The 18,273-nt window shown below is 38.7% G+C and overlaps 2 protein-coding genes across 2 annotated transcripts; both read right to left on the minus strand.

The window, feature by feature from the left end:
* Positions 1–3,409: 3,409 nt before the first annotated feature.
* On the minus strand, positions 3,410–8,089 carry TEX43 (testis expressed 43). The gene is made up of 3 exons (XM_043912218.1): positions 7,218–8,089; positions 6,560–6,668; positions 3,410–3,644 (listed from the first exon to the last, which is right to left on the minus strand). Exons 1-3 carry the CDS (start codon positions 7,301–7,303, stop codon positions 3,435–3,437), a joined length of 405 nt encoding a protein of 134 aa, XP_043768153.1. The 5' UTR covers positions 7,304–8,089; the 3' UTR covers positions 3,410–3,434.
* Positions 8,090–8,561: 472 nt separating this feature from the next.
* Positions 8,562–18,057, minus strand: PHAX (phosphorylated adaptor for RNA export). Its single transcript, XM_043912217.1, has 5 exons — positions 17,801–18,057; positions 15,517–16,130; positions 13,504–13,624; positions 12,056–12,139; positions 8,562–9,812 (listed from the first exon to the last, which is right to left on the minus strand). Exons 1-5 carry the CDS (start codon positions 18,053–18,055, stop codon positions 9,543–9,545), a joined length of 1,344 nt encoding a protein of 447 aa, XP_043768152.1. The 5' UTR covers positions 18,056–18,057; the 3' UTR covers positions 8,562–9,542.
* Positions 18,058–18,273: the final 216 nt, after the last annotated feature.

Genomic DNA, 18,273 nt, shown 5'->3' on the forward strand with positions numbered 1-18,273 from the left:
TTTTTTTTTTTTTTTGAGCAACACAGCAGAGACCTCTTCTGGTCAAGAAGCAGAAGGCTTAGGCAGAGAACCAACTTGGAAAAGGTTAAGGTGGAGAGAATTGGTATTGGAGAAAAAAGACTATGAAAGAGGTTTCATAGAAGAGTTGGCAGTTGTGTTGAATATGAAACTGACAGCAGAATAGAAAGGAGTGCCTTCCACATGTGGGGAGCAGTGTCTGCAAAGGTAAAATACAACAGTGTTTGCTGCAGATAAGTTATAAAGATGCGAGGATATAAATAAGAATCATAACTCCACCTTTTAGAACTAACATTGTAAACATTTTGATGTTCTGGCTTCCAGCACAGTTTTCTGGTCATAGGCATTCTTCTTTTCCATACAAGTTGATACATCCTGACTTTTTTATCCAGGCTTCTATCCCACATATTTTGCCACATTCTCCTTTTTAAAAATTTTAACCTTTTTTTTTGTTGTTGCTTTTGTGTAGCACGTGCAACTAGGGATCAAACCTGCACCGGCTACAGTGGAGGTGCAGATTCCTAACCACTGGATCACCAGGGAAGTCCCATTTTAACAGTTTCTAATGAAAGTTGCTAATAAGATGATTCTTGCATTTTCTCAATTGTTTCTTCCTTGTGTCTGCCCCTTGCCTTTCCTACTTGGCGAGATTTTGGATCATTTTCAGTCTTTGTCCGTTTTTTGTCTAGTGACAAGCACCGTGCCGGGCTGAATGCCCACGTGGACAGTTGTGCCATTAGCTTCCTCTTGCTTCACTCAGGGTAGGTGACATACTTCTCCCAATAAGCTCGGGATGTGTTGCCAGTTTGCTGCTGTTTGCAGGGCCTTCGCAAAATCTGAACTTTTTCATCCTTTCAGATAAGCACGGATCGAATATGCTCTTCTGTCTCAGCTCTTTGGAAAGAGGGGAAGACAGAATCTTCCTGTGAATGTGGGGAAGTGCACTGATGTGCCTTTTCTGGTTCTTGCTTTGATGAGAAGCCACAAAAGAATTGAACTTCATTTTGGCTGCTGGTGCTTCAGCAGTGGCCACTGTTTTGGCCACATTCTTAAAAGAAGGAAGACGCTTTCTGACAGCCAGGCTTCTAGTGGTAAATCACATGAAAAGCCAGAGACGTTGGAACTGGTCCCTGTATTGCCAGGGCCCCAGTTGTGCACTGAGGTGCACAGAACTCGGGGAGTGTAGCGCTGGCTCCATTCCAGCCAGTGCTCACCTTCTCTGCCAGACCCCCCTGTGTGGGACACACCTGTTCACCTGCTCTTGGCGGCCCGTTAGCCTGCTGGAAGCTAATTCAGTTCAGTTCAGTTCAGTTCAGTCACTCAGTCGTATCTGACTCCCGTGAATCGCAGCATGCCAGGCCTCCCTGTCCATCACCAACTCCTGGAGCTTACTCAAACTCATGTCCATCGAGTCGGTGATGCCATCCAGCCATCTCATCCTCTGTCGTCCCCTTCTCCTCCTGCCCCCAATCCCTCCCAGTATCAGGGTCTTTTCCAATGAGTCAGCTCTTCGCATGAGGTGGCCAAAGTATTGGAGTTTCAGCTTCAGCATCAGTCCTTCCAATGAACACCCAGGACTGATCTCCTTTAGGATGGACTGGTTGGAGCTCCTAATTAGTAATGCTCAAATATGATCACCTATATTCTCAATATGTGTAAAATATATCCCTTGGCATTTTTGACCCTGGAAATCTCAGAGATTTACCAGTCATGGGGATTAACCCACCTGGGCCAAGATGCAACATGATAATCTGCTCTCTTGGGAAGAAATTCAGAGTTTTAAATTAAACCACAGTGGAATGGGGACTCTTTTAAAACACATTTATTTACCTATTTATTTGGCTGAGCCACATCTTTTATTGAGGCATGTGGGCTCTTAGTTGCAGCATGTGGGATCTAGTTCCCTGACCAGGGATTGAACCAGGCGGCCCTCTTCATTAGGGGTTCAGAGTCTTAGCCACTGGATCACCAGGGAAGTCCCTGGAATTTTTAAAGAAGGAAGCCAAAGGTACAAGTTAGAGTTTACATTTAAGAGAGTGAAATTAGATGAGGAATAATCTGAAAGAGAATCACTTACTAGGATGTAACTTACAGGGCCACACAAAATTAGAGAAAATTAAGTAGAACAGAATAATTGATACTGTAGGGTGATGAGGCTGTCCCTGAACTAGGTACCCTAAAGTGCCTAAAGGAATTTAGATAGAAGGCTTATTACAAGAACAGAGCTGTATCACCAGAGATGTCTGCAAAAACATGAGCAAGGTATGGTGGGGGAAACGCTCAAGGTCTCTATCCAATCTATGTCCCACTGTTTCTGCATGGCCCAACAGTCATTTACGGAACATTGGCTTTTCCATCTCCATGTCAGTTACGTTCTTCCTCTTTGAAGCCCAAATCACTATTCTCAAATCCTCTTCTGTCTTTAGCTGAAGATGATATATAAAGTGAGGGTTTCAGTCATTTTGGTGAGTTACTGTTTTCCTGGGTCTCTCCCATGTATACATGTTATTTAACGTTTGTTTGATTTTCTCCTGTTAATCTGTCTCATGTCAATTCAATTCTTAAACCCACCAGAAGAACCTAGAAGAATAGAGGAAAATTTTTTCATCCCCAACAAATGTTGATGGACATTTGTTTCTACCTTTGGGCTATAATGAATAATGCTGCTGTGAACATTGGTGTACAAATATTTGTTCATCACTGCTTTTAATTCTTTGGGGCATATGCCTAGAATTGAAATTGCTGGATCATAAGGTAATTCTGTGTGTACTTGTTTGAGAAACCACTATACTGTCTTCCACAGCAGTGCATCATTTTTACACATAGTCATTCTTATTTCTTAAGTTATGTGAATCAATTCTTTGCTGTAGGATATTGATACTTGGATACACTGAACCAATATGGAAAGTATATCTCAGCTAAAATTATATGATGCATCATAGAGTTGTCTACCAAACACCTCTAATAACCATATTGGTTAGTTACCAGTCTCTTAGGGGTATGTGTGTTGGTGAGGGAGGAAGAAAGAAAGTAAAAGTAAGTAAATCAGAAAAGTAGCAAAAATAATCCCACATCCTCCAACTCTGTCTCAGTTTGGTTTACCTGAGTTTTTGAAGAGATGAATCATAAGGATGGAATGAGAAGGAGAAAAAGAAAGAGGAATGTGATGAAGATAGATGGTGGGACTGGATCAGTCTGCTGTTTCTTAACTGCTTACTCTGAAATTAATTTCAGTGAGACAGTTTTCCTTGCTCCTCTACTTCATCTCAGGTGTTCTTAGAGATTATTTTCTTTCTAAGATATAATAATGTAAAAAAATATGCAGTTGCCTTATAGCCTTTGAATAAATTAAACCTGTAGGTGAAATATTTATGGAAGAGAGAGAGACTGAACTACTTGATTATTTTATTCTTTGATCAGATCAGTCGCCTCCTGAAGCCGTGGGAAATCACAGTGCTTTGGTACTTGGAGAGAGGTGAATGCAGAGGCATATCTACAATTTTTATTTCTGGCGGGCCTTTCTTCAAGACAGCTTTACGATCTTCCCCATGGCAAAGCCTTTCACTGTGATCCAAAAACAGAGTGTCTTCCAAAGGGCCAGCATGGATCCCACATGCTTCTGCGTGCTAAGAGGAAGAAAAAAATCTGCTGTATATCACACCAAAAACCACTTTATTATATTAAGATGGAAGTTGCCCAGTAGTTTTTCTGTTACTGTCAGGAAGGAATCTCTAGTGGGCAGAGCAATAACACTTTTTTAAAAAGTAGTGCTAACTGGTGTCTTCCAACCAACAGGAAGAGCCAGTGGTGTGGACTGCAGACTCTAAACTTGGAGTCAGATCACTGACCTTTAGCTTCACCACTTATGTGTCCTTGTACAAGTCATTTATGCACTGTGGGACTCAGTTTTCTCAACTATAAAATAGGAATTATTAAACAATTCTTTAAGTGTTGAATAAAACATTATATGTGAATGAAAAATCTTTTGCTGACTTTCAAAGCTCTTTTTAGGGCTTCCCTGGTGGCTCAGTGGTAAAGAATCTGCCTGCTAATGCAGGAGACTTGGGTTCAATCCCTATGTCAGGAAGATCCCTGAGAAGGAAATGGCAACTCACTCAGGTATTCTTGCCTGGGAAATCCCATACACAGAGGAGCCTGGCGGGCTACTGTCCATGGGATCACAAAGAGTCGGACACCACTGAGCAACTAAACACCACCACAAAGTAAAATGAGCTTAGGGGATGCGGAGGCTGCTGCAACTGCTGTTGGATAGATAACAGTTACTTATTATCTGTGGTGAGAGGTTATTATCTGAATTGTACATGTATTTTTGACTCTCTGATATTGCTGAATAGCAGTCTGGCCTGGTCTTGGGGTGCAGCCCCCTCTCTCCTATGCCGTTCTCTTGTTTTTATGTTGTTAAATAGCTATTTCAACTCCTATAGGAAAAATGGTACAATGGAAGAAAAGCAAAGCTAGCTTTTACTCAGCGCACACTCACTTCATTATAATTCTCCTTTAGTTTTCACTTTTACTCTGTAAGATAGATGCTCCATACACCAGTTGTTAATTACATTTTAAAACTGTTAGGAACACTGTCAACTAAATTGCAGAAGTGAAATAACAATGAAAAATTTATGCTGAATTATAGCTCTAAAGAGTAAGGTCAAGAATCATAGAAATGTTTAGTATATAATAATCATATTCTATAATATCATCTGCTTTGGTAAAGTATATTCTTACTCAACATTAATTGCTTATTGATTAGAAATGTGGAAATTAGTTACATACACACCTTTCTTCCTAGGAATCGTAACTTGAAACTTCTTGTTGTCTGATTATTACAAAATATTATATTCTCTTTTAAAGAAACAACTTACCTTTTTACAAGTGAATGGTCAATCTGAATTTGGAAAATGTTTTGAAACTGCTGACTACTGAATAGGAGAACTGAGTGAACAAGGAGTCTTATCTATAAATCTAGCCAAACTGTTCCCATAGTTTTCAACCTGAGTTTGCAGTACAGCTGTAAAAATAGACTCTCTAAAGAACAGACTTGTGGCTGCCAAGGTGGGAAAGAGGTTGGGGAGAATTGGATTGGGAGTTTGGGATTATCAGATGCAAACTATTGTATACAGAATGGATAAACAACAAGGTCCTACCGTATGGCACAGAGAAATATATTCCATTTCCTGTAATAAACCATTAATGGAAAAGAATAGAAAGAAGAATGTGTGTATAGTTATATACATACATAACTGAATCACTTTGCTGTACAGAAGAAGTTAACACATTGAAGATAAATTATACTTCAATAAAAAAATACACACTCCGAAAAAAAAAAAAAAAAATACACACTCCGTACTACAGCCTTATTATTAATGGTGCCTACGACTGATGGACTTAACTGTGAGTTGGCATTATGTAGAGAAAATGCAGACATGTATTTCTGATATCTTTTGGTTTATCTATTTTAAGTTTATAATTGGGTTATTTGAGTAAGACATTGCTATTTAACTTTTGTTTGCAAGTTTATGTGGCAGGTGCACCAAATAACTTTTGTTAGAATGGTGGTTGTCAGGGCCTGGGAAGAGGAAGAAATAAGACAAAGGATACAAACTTTCAGTTTTGGAAGAGTAAGTTCTAAGGGTCTAATGTTCAACACAGTGACTCTAGTTAATAAAATGGTACTGTATACTTCAGAGCTGCTGAGAGTAGATTTGAAGTATTCTTACTACAAGGAAAAAAGTTAACTATGAGAGATGATGAATGTGTTAATTATCTTGATCTTGGTAATCAGTGATGTACAAAGCATCAGGCTGTGTTACACTAAAAAAATTTTATTTTTGGCAGCACTGGGTCTTCCTTGCTCATGTGGACTTTCTCCAGTGGCAGTGGGTAGACTTATTGTGGTGGCTTCTCTTGTTGCAGAGTACAGGCTCTAGGAGCGTACTGGCTAGCTCTGGGCTGAGTTGCTCTGTGGCATGTGGAATCATCTTGGATCAGTGATCCAACCTGTGTCCCCTTCACAGGCAGGCAGATTCCTAACCACTAGAGGGAAGCTCCTATTTTAAAATATGTTTTATTTTTTTTTATTTTTTTATTTTTTAAATATTTTTTAATAAATTAGCTCTTTGCTGTAAATGCTATAAATATTTCCCCAAGTTGCCCTCAAAATTTGTTGTTGTTGAGGTACAGTTGATGTACAATATTATGTAAGTTTCTGCTGGACAACATAGTGATTCACAATTTTCCATAGTTTTTTTCGGCCACACCACACAGCATGAAGAACTTCCCCAACCAGGGATCAAACCTGTGCCTCTTGCAGTGGAAGCACAAGCCTCAACCACTAAACTACCAGGGAAGGCCCATGTTGTATACTTTAAATATACACAATCAGATTTGTCTATTGTTCCTCAATAAAGCTGAAAAAATGAAAAATAAATTTCAAAACAGACTTTGTAGAGTTGTATGTTTATTCATAGATATATTACATACTATAGTTTTTTTTTTTAAATTATGAATATTTATAGGAAAATACCTTCAGATTCACATTCCTGAATTCCATGTTCTGTTTCCAAGGCATTACATAACTTCTTGGGATCATCCCTTGCTTTAAGGAAAACCGTGGCAAATGAATCTCACAACACCTGAAGATTAAGAAAGCAAGAAGAAAGAGTATCTTGTGAACTAAATATAATTGCTTTAGCATCATTTGAGGGAACGGAAGCAGTTGTGTCTGTGAGGTTTGGACCCCTGCAGCTGCAGGACAGAGCAGTCACTGCTTTGAGACTCACCTATTAACAGTAGATAACCGACCCATTAAATCCCCAAGTGTCACCAAGAGTCCACTCTGGATATCATTACTCTAACTGCATGCTGTCCTTTACAATTTACTCATGTTCATTTTGGCCTTATTTTAAGGGGAAAAACAGCACACCATGATTTAGCTCAGGCCTATGCACTGGCTAAAGGAATCTGGCCAGCCACAAAAATCAGTAACTTAGCTTCTGAATTTAGTACATGCTCTACACTCAGGACAGTCTTGCTTTCTCTAGCACACACAGTTTTGTTCTGTAACATAAAGTTTTCTATATAGATACCAAGGGGAAGCACAGAATTGGTGTCCCCATGAATGTTAACTCCCAGACTGAAAACAAACAAAACCCCCGGAAAACCCCAAACCCTTAAGTCCTCACTTATTAGCAGGCTTATCTGAATTCTCATCACAACAGTTGTTGGGGAGTTTAGGTAAGATTGGACAAGTGTCTTTGCCTGAAGCCATCTCTGCCCGTAGTGACAGGAATTCTCATCTAGAACTTCACTAGTCTACTAATTATGATGCCAGTGCTGCCTCAGATGTAACAATGTTTTGCTAACTTCATAGCAACCTGTAGTAATTGCTTCAGCAGTTAAATAAGAATGTGGGACTTAGAGCCATTTCCAGTGTTTTTTAAATACTCCTTGAGTACACCATCATTCTTATCATGAGCACTTAAAAAATAAGCATGTTTGCAGACATACTACAACTTTGACAAAGATACTAGGAAATATAGTGGACTAAGTAATTATTATTCACAATCACTTCATATTTTCCTCTTTATAGACTGCACATAGCTGATATGTCCCATTCCTGTTTCGCCATTATTTAGACACCTGTGAGTGTAAATCAAAGTTGCCTTAACCCAAGCCAATCCAACCCATTTTATCTCCTAGGTTTTGAATTGAATCAGAGTATTTTAGGTTAAAAAACCTCATTCTAATAAAGGTTATGAGTGAGGATGAGCACCTAAATTACTAAGCCAGAGACACAGAGGGCATTACTGTTAATCCTACTAGCCAGCAAGTAGAAGAATGTTAGGCTGAGCAGGAAGAATGACTGTAATGTATGCTGGTACGATGACAGTATTAAGGGAATACATTTCTGGCAAGTTTGGAAAGACATTCCTAGATCTGGATAATTAGAAAGGTTTAGAGAAGAGTAATGTTAATAAACAAAACCTTAAACCTTAAAAACCGAAACACTGGTTTCTATACACCTTCGGATGTAATACAATCCAGAAATCTGTGTAGTTTGCAAATGTTAAGAAAATAATGAAAACAAGCTAGGAAGTGGGTGGGGGAGAAATGAGCAATCCACTAAAGATGAAGTAGCCTGAGACATTAATATCCTTCAAAAACTGTAACTTACACTAGAAAAATCAGCAATATTTACAAGGATACACGACATTTAGATTTCTGAGTGTTATCTTACCTAATATACCAAACCTTTAAAATCACCTCACATAAAGCAATCCCAGGAACTGTGGTGATCATTTTACAATATATAAAAATACTGAACCACTATGCTATACGCCGAAACTAATGTAATACTGTAAGTCAATTATACTTCAATTAGAAAAAAATTCTTCAATAAATAAAAGGTTAAAAAAACTTTAGGGACAATATTTAAATACTTACCTTTTTAAAATGCTTCTTTCCTTGGTTATGGCAATTTTATGAAAGAAAATTTGAGATTATAAAAAAAAATCACTTGAAACTCATTGACTTCCAGAATTCTAATTTTATTTCTGCATTCTTTACGAATAAAATGTAACCAATAACCATTTTCCTCTTCCTTCCCTGCTTAGATCCAACTTCAGTGATTACGTGTTTCAAAAATTACTGAAAGACTTCAAGTACATTATTGCAAAGAATAGATAAAAACTGCTTCCTACATATTTTTGCTTACTCTGTAAACTGTAGTCAACTCTTGGGACACCTTAAGTAAACTACCTTTATTTTCTTAAATAAAAATGAATAATTTTAAACATCATGCAGAAGAAACATTTTTAATATGTAACTTCCTTAACATAAGGTAAAACTGTCTTAGGCAGGCCACCACTGGGAATTTTTTAAATGTCATTGCAATTATGCACATATGGATTATATTTAGTATTTAAATATATGACCAAAGTAACTAATAAGTCAAAAACAAAGTTAAAGTTATGAACCGATACTTCTTTGAAAAGAGTCTGATGTTTATTTACTTCAGAACAAACACATAAGTGGGAAGAGCCACTAGTATAAACCTATTTTTAGTTTCTATCATTAAAAGCCTAAGAGTTCTTAAAACATAGAAAAACTAAATCTGAATGCATTTGTAATAGTTTAACAATTTATGTCTTAATAGGATCTTTTAATGGAATGTTTTGAAACCAATCATAGTTCATTGTAAAGATAAATCAGAAAAACTTTTAAACAGCACGTTAAAATGACCTGGACAAAATTGATGATCAACTAGTAATAATTAGCACATGCAACAGATTAAGAAATTAAATCTTCCACTATATACTTTTAAATATTTTGTCAGACATGAGAAAGTTTTAAATGTTATCACATTCATCTCCCACATATTCAATTTTATTTAAAACAAAGTAACAATTCTCTCCAGATTTTTGTGTTTATCAGTGCAAAGTAAAATAATCTCAGTAGAAATGGTTTATTACAATGTTATCTTAGAAAGGTTTATTCCTCAAAATGTACTAAAACATGTCCAAATCGTTAGAATGATCAACCTCAATGGCTTCCTCTGCATCCAACTTTGTTTCTCCATGTCCTTCCTGTGATTCATCAAGAGAGGCCAGGGCCTCATTAGTGTCACTTGCAAAAGTCTCTCGTGATGTATCATCATCTTCTTGAAAATTTAGGTTTTTAATGGCTTGTTTCATCTTTTTCCCCATCACTTGCATTCTTCTCTTTCTAGCAGCTTTTTTATTTTCATATTCCTTTTGATTTTCAAAGTAGAAAATGTCCTACAATAAAGGAACAACTTTAGTAAACAAGAACTACTATTTATTAAAACTACCATATCCTTAAACCCTATTATGTTGCCTTCACAACAGTGTGAAAATTCACAATTTTTTCAGGCGTCTACTTACCTGTAAGTGGAGCATAGTAGCAGTAGTTCCATTTTATATGAAAACACATCCAAACATCTTGATAAAAACAATTCTAACTAGTACAATGCCTGGCAATACTAAATTAAATTATGAAGTTCCCCCTTTCCCTCCAAATACAGCAAACTTTATTAATGAGGAAATGTCATTCCCATGGGTTATATATTTAAATAAAACAAACCAGGGAATGGCCTAAAGAAATGTCTTTTTATCATATTGTTAATGTGTTACAACAAATGAAGACAATAGATAACCTGAGAGAAATTTTTCTTCTCCCACCCATAAGTTAAGAACCTAGTGCATACTACTTTCAGAGGGAGATCGTTATAGCTGGACTTTAAAAAAATATAGCAAATTAACCTCTAACTATTCTTACTCTTTTTATCTTCACAAACTTTGTATTCGCTAGAAGAAAAATTATAAGGCCACATACTAAAATAAAATCAAGTGAGAAAAAGTTGAAAACAAGCCCACTCAGTTCAGTTCTGGCTTCCAAATTCTACAGACTGTGATTGTTAACAATAGAGTGACTAAAAGAAAAACTGTAACACCATTATTTGGATGAAATATGAAATTACCTGCAATAAAATTATATCAACCTTCTGATTTTTCCTTCTAGTAACAAAGGTAGTCAATCCATATACAACAGAAATTTTGGAAAAAACAGAAAACAAAAAAATCTTAAAGCCAAAACATTTCTAACCCCTCACAATAGACCAAAGCACTGGTAACATTTTGGTGTTTTAACTACCAATCTATTGTCCCATGACTCTTTTTCTTTAAAAATCTGTACTCTGCCTCTAAGTTATTATTTTATTTTCTAATTTTCTTGGAATTGCTTCATAAAAATAGAGGCTACACAATAGCTGTTTTAAGAATGTCCTTATAAGTCAACATTCCCCTATTATTGGATACTATTAAAAATGTTTCCACTGTTTATCATAATGCAATGTTTCTGACAGTTTAAGATAAAAATCTACAAACGGTAAATTCCCTTCACAATGAGTTAGAAGAACTGAATTTCAAAGACAGGTGATTCAGTGAAAACAACATGGCTCTGAAGGCAGAGTCCTGGGTGATCTCAGACCTATCCTTTTCTTGCTTTCATCTGCAGAGCAGGGTGACACCCAATGACAGGCTGTCAAGAGTTAAGTCCTGTAAATATTGGCCTTAGTGCGAGGCTCATGGTGAATAAATGTTCCTTTCTTCTCTCCTGCTTCTGGAAATTGCTTGTCCAGATTTAGTTACCAAGAAAAAGCTTTTTTAGACATCATTTTATTTAACTCTTTTATAGTAATATTAAACAGGCAGGGCACATATTAAAGTCCTCACTTTATAGATGAAAAAATTAAGGCTGGGGGAGACAGTAAGCAATCTTCTCAGAGTCTACAATTGCTAAATGGCAAAATTAAGATTAAAACCTAGACTTTGAATCTTAGAGAATCCTTTTCATCACATCATACTATATCTTTCAAAAGAGTGACATTTTTTCATTAATAAAAAGTTATATCGGGAATTCCCTGGTGGTCCAGTGATTAAGACTCCATGCTTCCAGTGCAGAAGGCCTAGGTTTGATCCCTCATCAGGGAACTAAGATCCCGAAAGCCAAGTTATGTGTGTGTTAGTTGCTCAGTCATGTCTGACTCTTTTGTGACCGCATGGACTATAGCCCGCCAGGCTCCTCTGTCCATGGGATCGTCCAGGCAAGAATACTGCCATTCCCATCTCCAGGGGATCTTCCCGACCCAAGGATCAAACACAAGTCTCCCTCATTGCAGGGCAAATTCTTTACTGTCTAAGCCACCAGGGAAGGCTTAAGATTCTGAAAGCCAAGTTATAGGAGAGTAGAAAAAAATAATTACATGCTAAGACACCAGGAAAAATTGCCATAAAAGGAATCATGACCTTGGCTCTGAAAGGGGAGAAAAAGAGGAGGCAGAGCTTTATAAGAGGTTCAAGTTTTACTTGAAAAGAGCAACTAAAAAATCAGTCAAGGTAAGGCAGAGCAGGTAATAGAGATCAATAGAAAATTAAGCTAGAGGCTGAGTGGCAGTCAAATTATGATTGATCTTAAAAGTCAAAGACATTGTCATTTTTACCTTAATTTGCTCCTCACTGATACTAGGAGTGTTTTTCAGGAGATTCAGGAAAACTCCACCTGGGGTTCTTCTTCTACTGCCATTCTACAAAAAAGGAACAGAAAAAGCATCCTGTGTAGACTCTTACCATGAATGGTCAGAGCAACTTTCAGAGACATTCCATGAAGATTTACTATGCCACTCCGTTAAACTGCAATGTCCTTCTCGCCTCTCCAGACTTCCCATTTGCTCTATTTCTTTTCTCATAGCAGGTATCACTTTCTAGCATACTTGGAAGATACTACATTTATTCTTTAGACTGCTTCCTTCCCACCCCCATAACAACACAAGCTTCCTGTATCTAAAACAGTGCGTTAAACTATGATACAGGCAGGGGGTACCACTACACTCATGATCATCATAGTTTGTTGTTAACTTCTATAATCTATGTCCACAGGCTGTTTCCTCACCCAGTGCTATCACTTCTAATGGTTACTTTTCTCTCCATTTCCACAGCATAATATTGATGGGGTCTCTTGTGATGTTATTACTCAAATTCACGAGGAACAAATAAGAAGGAAACCATTCGACCTTCATCCTCATCCTGTGGTGAAGGCGCAATTAAATGAGATCTGCAAGACCACTCATTCTACAGCATAAACTGCTACTGCTTGTGATCTGGCCCCAGCAAGAGAATTGCTCTATCAGTCATTTTGGGACAGTAAAGTGCTTTTTAACCTTTTTTTTTCCCCTTCCTCAATCCCAGAAACCTCTTTAGACATTTTGTTTCCTATTCACCCCTACCACCCATGAAATTTTAATACTCATAGATACACTTTATCTGTGCTTTATACATAACAAGATTTTTTTTTTTGTCCCCCCAAGAACCAGTTTTCAAGAATGTATGAATTAAATGAACAAAAAATAACAAAACAAAATAAAAAAGAACAAAAATTTTCCTCACCACTACTAACTGAGTTCTGGGCACTGTGATAAGCACTATATATGCATTATCTTATTTAATCCTTACATTAGAGGATTAATCCCATTTTATAGCTGAGACTGAGGTCTCCAAAGTCAAATAATTTAGCTAAATGTCACATCTAGTATGCTGCACATCCAAAATTCAAAACAAGAAACCCCTAACTCCAAAACCCATGCTCACTAAGTTTGAGCTTCCAGGTCCTTTGCCCTGACTTTTTTCTTTTTTTTTTTGACTTTTTTCTTAAAATTTCAGCCCCTACCCTTAATGAAGCCTGTGAGGGATTTGTTGTTGACTACACACTAACAAGCTACAATTTAGATACATTTTTAATAAGAAAAGTACTAATTGTAAAAACTGATCATACTGAATATTTAAATTCAATTTTCATTATTAATGAAGGTTTTTAAAAGTCTGAAACACACTGGTTATAATCCATAAATAAGAGAACCAACAATCAGAGACAAGGGCATTTTATTAGTCTTACCATTATAAAAAGACCACCGTTTTGTTCAACTTCAGCAGTTTCCATCAGAAGTTCAATTGCCTTTTTGTTCCCAATTATTCTCACTACTCGGGCTATCAAATCTTTCTTTGGTTCCTGCAACCTGATAAGGAACAAATGAAGTAATATCAACCTCTTTATTTGTTGCATAAAGTTGAGGAAATCTACCTTAGTCTCCAATTTAGTTCCCAGATAGAATTAACATCCCCTTCTAGTAACATTTGCTTTCTGAAATCTTTAGTATTTAACCTTGGAATCAGTGACATGGACACATTCTTATCTTGGGGCACCCAAGCAGACAGTAATGTTAAGATTCCATCTCAAGTTACGTACTGGCCTCTTCACTTTGTCTTATGGGATTACAGCAAATTTCAAAAAAATACGCACACACAACATGACGAATGCAAGTCTAAAAGCAAACATATACCACGTTTTCTAAAGTTTAGCTCTCCTAACTCGAGATGTCCAGGAGCTTTAAAATGGATTGGACTTTTCCCTCATGGGCTCCCTGTCTCAGAACAGACAATATGGCTAATATTTACCAAAGGCTTATTATGAGATAAGCACAATCCTAAGAACTATATATGCACTATATTTCAGTTAATTCTCTCAACAGTCTTACAAAGCAGATATAATTATTTTTACCACTGACAGGTAAAAACACAGGAAGCCGAAGTAAGTATAGCACACCTAAAATGAGAGACCATTCTCTGCAGAGATGAAGGAAGATTAATATTACAGAAGTCTTATCAGTTCCCTAGCAAGCTCTGGCTTCTTTGGCTTTTTCTCTATTGTGGAAAGAGAACTAGACTAGGAATAAAGGGACTAGACTTCAGGTCCAGGTCTGACACATTAGTGACTGTGAGCAAACCACACAACTACTAGGCCTCAATTTCCTATTTGTAAAGTGACAGTATTGGTTTACAAAATCTCTAGGTTTCTTTCCAGCATTCAAATTCCAAACCACCTCAGTACTTAAAAAATCCAGTACTGCTATTGACAGGCTTGCCTGGAAAGTAAATACTTGTTCTCCTACTAGTTATATTACCTTTGAACCAAACATGTTTTCAAACTTGTGACACTGTTCACTAATGACTTAGAGCTAATAAAATGTAAACAAAATTTCAACTTTAGATATTTCATGTTAAAAATACATGAAATGAAAAAAAAAAATGAAATGTAGATTTACCATACATCAAACAACTCTACTCCTATCTATCTGAAATAAATGAAAATGTGTCCAAAGATGTGTACATGGAAGTTCATAACAGAATTATTCATAATTGCCAAAAAGTGTAATAGCCAATACAAGTGTGTGTGTGTAAATATGTAAGCTGTTGATTGACTGCTATGACATAGATGAATTTCAAAAACACTGCACTGAGGGAAAATAGCCAGGCACAAGAGACTACATATTGTCATTCTATTAACATGAAATTTCCAAAAAATGCAAATTGACAGCAATAGAATGATTAGCAGTTACCTGGGAATGGGAATAGGAACTAACTCTAAATGGGCATATGGCATGAGGGATCTTATTGGGTGATGGAAATGTTTTAGAAGTGCTTTATGATTGTTCAACCGATAAATTTACACAAAAAAAGTCAACATTTAAAGAGGACAAATTTTATTACATGTATAATAAGCCTCAATAAAGTTGTAAAAACAAGCCACAAATGCTTGAAAACACTCCAAGAAACCCACATGATTTGATTTAAAAGGATCTGTTTTTATCCGAGGAGTTCTACAGCCCTCAATAGAAAGAGTTGCTCAAAAGTTTGGAAAAATCTACAAAATTATTCTATCAGGTCTGCCCAAATTTAAGAATAGCCAACTATATTCATATTCATATAACCACATAAGCCCAGTTCTTGCTTTGGATTTAAAAATCTCAAAAAGGAACACCACCATCAATGTATTTGGAATCTATGGTATTTCTTATAAATAGAAGACAACTGGTCAAGTGTTCACTTCTAGAAATATTTAAATGCTCACCTGAAAGAAATTTCATCAGCCACCTTCTCTTGAGAATCGTCCTCTGTGATCTCGTATCGGCCTTTATAGTTCATTTCTAGTCTGTCTCCCACTCTGTCTTTGACAGGTCGTTTCCTTTTGAGATGGCCTTGCCCATTTTCCTCCTCCTTTGGTCCCATTTTTTTGCCACCATGCATATATTCTTCTAGCTCTTTGTCTAATTCTTTTGTATGTTCTTGAGATTCTCTTTTAAGTTTCTTAGCAAGTAAATAATTGTAGGTCTCAGATTGTCGGCTTCTATCAATGGTGCCCTCCATTCCCAAGATACCAAGTTCAGTGGCCACTGCATCTTGGTTCTGTTCTTGCAGCACAGCACCCCAGATGTTGTTAACCTTCTTCCTTCCAGCTATCGGTGGTTTCTGGCTGCTCTGGTCAAACTGAAAAGGCTCTGGTTTGGGAGGGGTGTTAAAACATTTCTGTCGCTTGCGTTTCCAGAGAGAGCTATCGTCATCTGAATCTGAAAAACTCTCTTCACTTGAATCCACACTTTTCACAGTCCGATAATGTGATTCCGGGGCACACACTGTTGCAGTACTCTGGAAGGGCCGCACTGCACAGTCCCCACCTAGAGCTTTCTGCAAGTGAAGGAAAATGACAGTCAATTTCACCAAAGACATTACCCCCACACACCCTCTGCTATCTAAAAAAAATTATTTAGGGATTCAGCGGAACCATTTTAAAGCAGCAGTGATCTTTGAAGATCTCTGAAACCAATTCAGTGCCTGAATTTCAAAAGGTTTACATAGAACTTCCTTTTTTTTTTTTTTTGACCACTTGTAGGATCCCTGAGAGTGTTAGCCTGAGTCACTCGGGGATCCTGCAAGCAGCCCCCCCCAACCAAAAAAAGAGAAAAATCCATTTAAGGGACTGAATTGGTTTCAGAGATCTTCCGAAGATTATTCCCTAACCAGGAATTGAATCTGGGTCCCCCACAGGAAACGTGGCCAATACTAACCACTAGACCACCAGGGAACTCCCTGGAATTTCCATTTTAAAAGCCACAAATTCTTATTTCTATATAGCTAATGCAGCACTTAGTGCTAAAACAGCTTTCCAAAAAATTACCAAGGCTCTTAATTCTCACCTTCAGAAGATTTTCAATCTTTTCAGTTGTCAGAACGTTTGAAAATGACATGTTCAACAATTGTTACAGGCAGTTAGAACTTCTTTTCCTCTTTTACAAAGGCTCCTGTCCTGCATTTGGATGTATCAACTGCCTTTATAAGGTTTTGGGACTATGTTCCTTTTAGACTAGAGAGTAAAATCCTATGTGTAGGCATCACTGACAAATTACTTGTAAAACCGCAGAGTCCATGGCATTAAGTTTACTAAGTCAAGAGTCAATCTATGCAAAACTGAAAAAGATTGAAAAACAAAATATCTTGGTACCGATTTCCCAAGATGCTTCTACATGCAAAAGGAATCACCTTTGCTTTTTCAACTAAACATCAAACTATCTGTTGAGTTCCTAGTCCGTGCTAGGAATGGGGGAGGGGTATTTTAAAGACAGAAGGTTAAGGCTTCGTATCTGGAAACAGTAACGGCACTAACACACTTGTCAGCCATCATTTAGGCTCCACCGAATCCTTACAGCCACCCCATCACTGTGGTACTATTATTCCCACTCTAAAGATGGGGCACCAGGCTAAATACCCTGTCACCGATCACACAGTGGCGGCTCTGAAATTTGAACGCGGGAACCGTGGCACTAAAGCCTTCTCAAAACAGCTTGCTACTTGGTAGGGCGGCCAAGACAAACGCCTACTTAGAAACCTGGGAAGCTGACATAAAACCCAGCGGCACATTACGGCACGACGAAGCTAGCTAGGTTCCATGGGAATATGGAAGAACAGGCCCCTGAGCAAGAGATGAACTTCATTCCCGGTCCTCACTCCCTTTCTCTTCGGGCGCAAATGAGCGCCACAGCCTGTTGGTGGGCCGACGACCCCACGTTCTACCTGTTCGGGAAAATCTGCCCTTCGGGGAGAACCTAGCGACGGCGAAGGGGGTAATTCTGTAGGTTTAGAAAACAAGAAGAGGAGCACGGGAGGCGGGAAAGAGACGACCGCACGCCCGCCTCTGGGAAGCCGCACGCCTCGCGCACCCCGCCTCGCAGCTAGATGCCAGGCCAGGTTCGTAGGGCCCGCTGTCTCCCCGCCGCCCGCCGGGCTCCGCGCGCCCGCCGGGAGGACGCCTGGGCCCCTAGCTCCCGGCCCCGAGTCACCCGCCTGCCCGCCGCACTCACCGGCACCGGCAGCGGCCTGTCGCTGGGTGCCACCGTCATGTCGGAATCCGAGTCGGAAAGCTGCCCATCTTCCATGTCGCCGGCCTCCTGCGCCATCTTCCCCCGGCGCGGCGCGGCGGGCCGGGAGAGCACTTCCGGCGGGGCGGCGGGCGGTGGGTGCTCGGGCGCCCCCGCGAGGGGGCCGCTCTCGCCCCGGCAGCCGCTGGGGCCTGGCCCGGACGCCTGAGGCGAAACTCGCAGATGTTGCATCATCATTGCTAACTGCTCACGTGTGCTGCCTCTACACCCTGGCGCCTTTTCTTCTGACCTGCTCTCTTCAAACCTAAAGATGTGCACGCATGGCAGCCGTGAGGGATTCCTCCCTCAGTCTCACAGTCTTCGCCTGGATGCTGCAGGCGGGCCTTTCGGCTTCCATTCTTGCTCCTCTGTGCTCCATTCTGCAAGTAGCTTCCTGGGGAGCCTTCCAGACGGAA

This window comes from Cervus elaphus, chromosome 9 (genome assembly GCF_910594005.1).
Source record: "Cervus elaphus chromosome 9, mCerEla1.1, whole genome shotgun sequence".
In the NCBI taxonomy this organism is placed as follows: Eukaryota; Metazoa; Chordata; class Mammalia; order Artiodactyla; family Cervidae; genus Cervus; species Cervus elaphus.

Excerpts from the sequence above, each read along its gene's own strand:
- PHAX (XM_043912217.1), bottom strand. The coding sequence starts at position 18,055 with ATGATGATGCAACATCTGCGAGTTTCGCCTCAGGCGTCCGGGCCAGGC. Across the intron at positions 13,625-15,516 it reads GCTGATGAAATTTCTTTCAG|GTTGCAGGAACCAAAGAAAG; the intron begins GTGAGCATTTAA and ends GTTCCTTATCAG. Across the intron at positions 9,813-12,055 it reads TCAGTGAGGAGCAAATTAAG|GACATTTTCTACTTTGAAAA; the intron begins GTAAAAATGACA and ends CCTTTATTGTAG.
- TEX43 (XM_043912218.1), bottom strand. The coding sequence starts at position 7,303 with ATGGCTTCAGGCAAAGACACTTGTCCAATCTTACCTAAACTCCCCAAC. Across the intron at positions 6,669-7,217 it reads TCAGATAAGCCTGCTAATAA|GTGTTGTGAGATTCATTTGC; the intron begins GTGAGGACTTAA and ends CTTAATCTTCAG. Across the intron at positions 3,645-6,559 it reads TCAGGAATGTGAATCTGAAG|CACGCAGAAGCATGTGGGAT; the intron begins GTATTTTCCTAT and ends TCTTCCTCTTAG.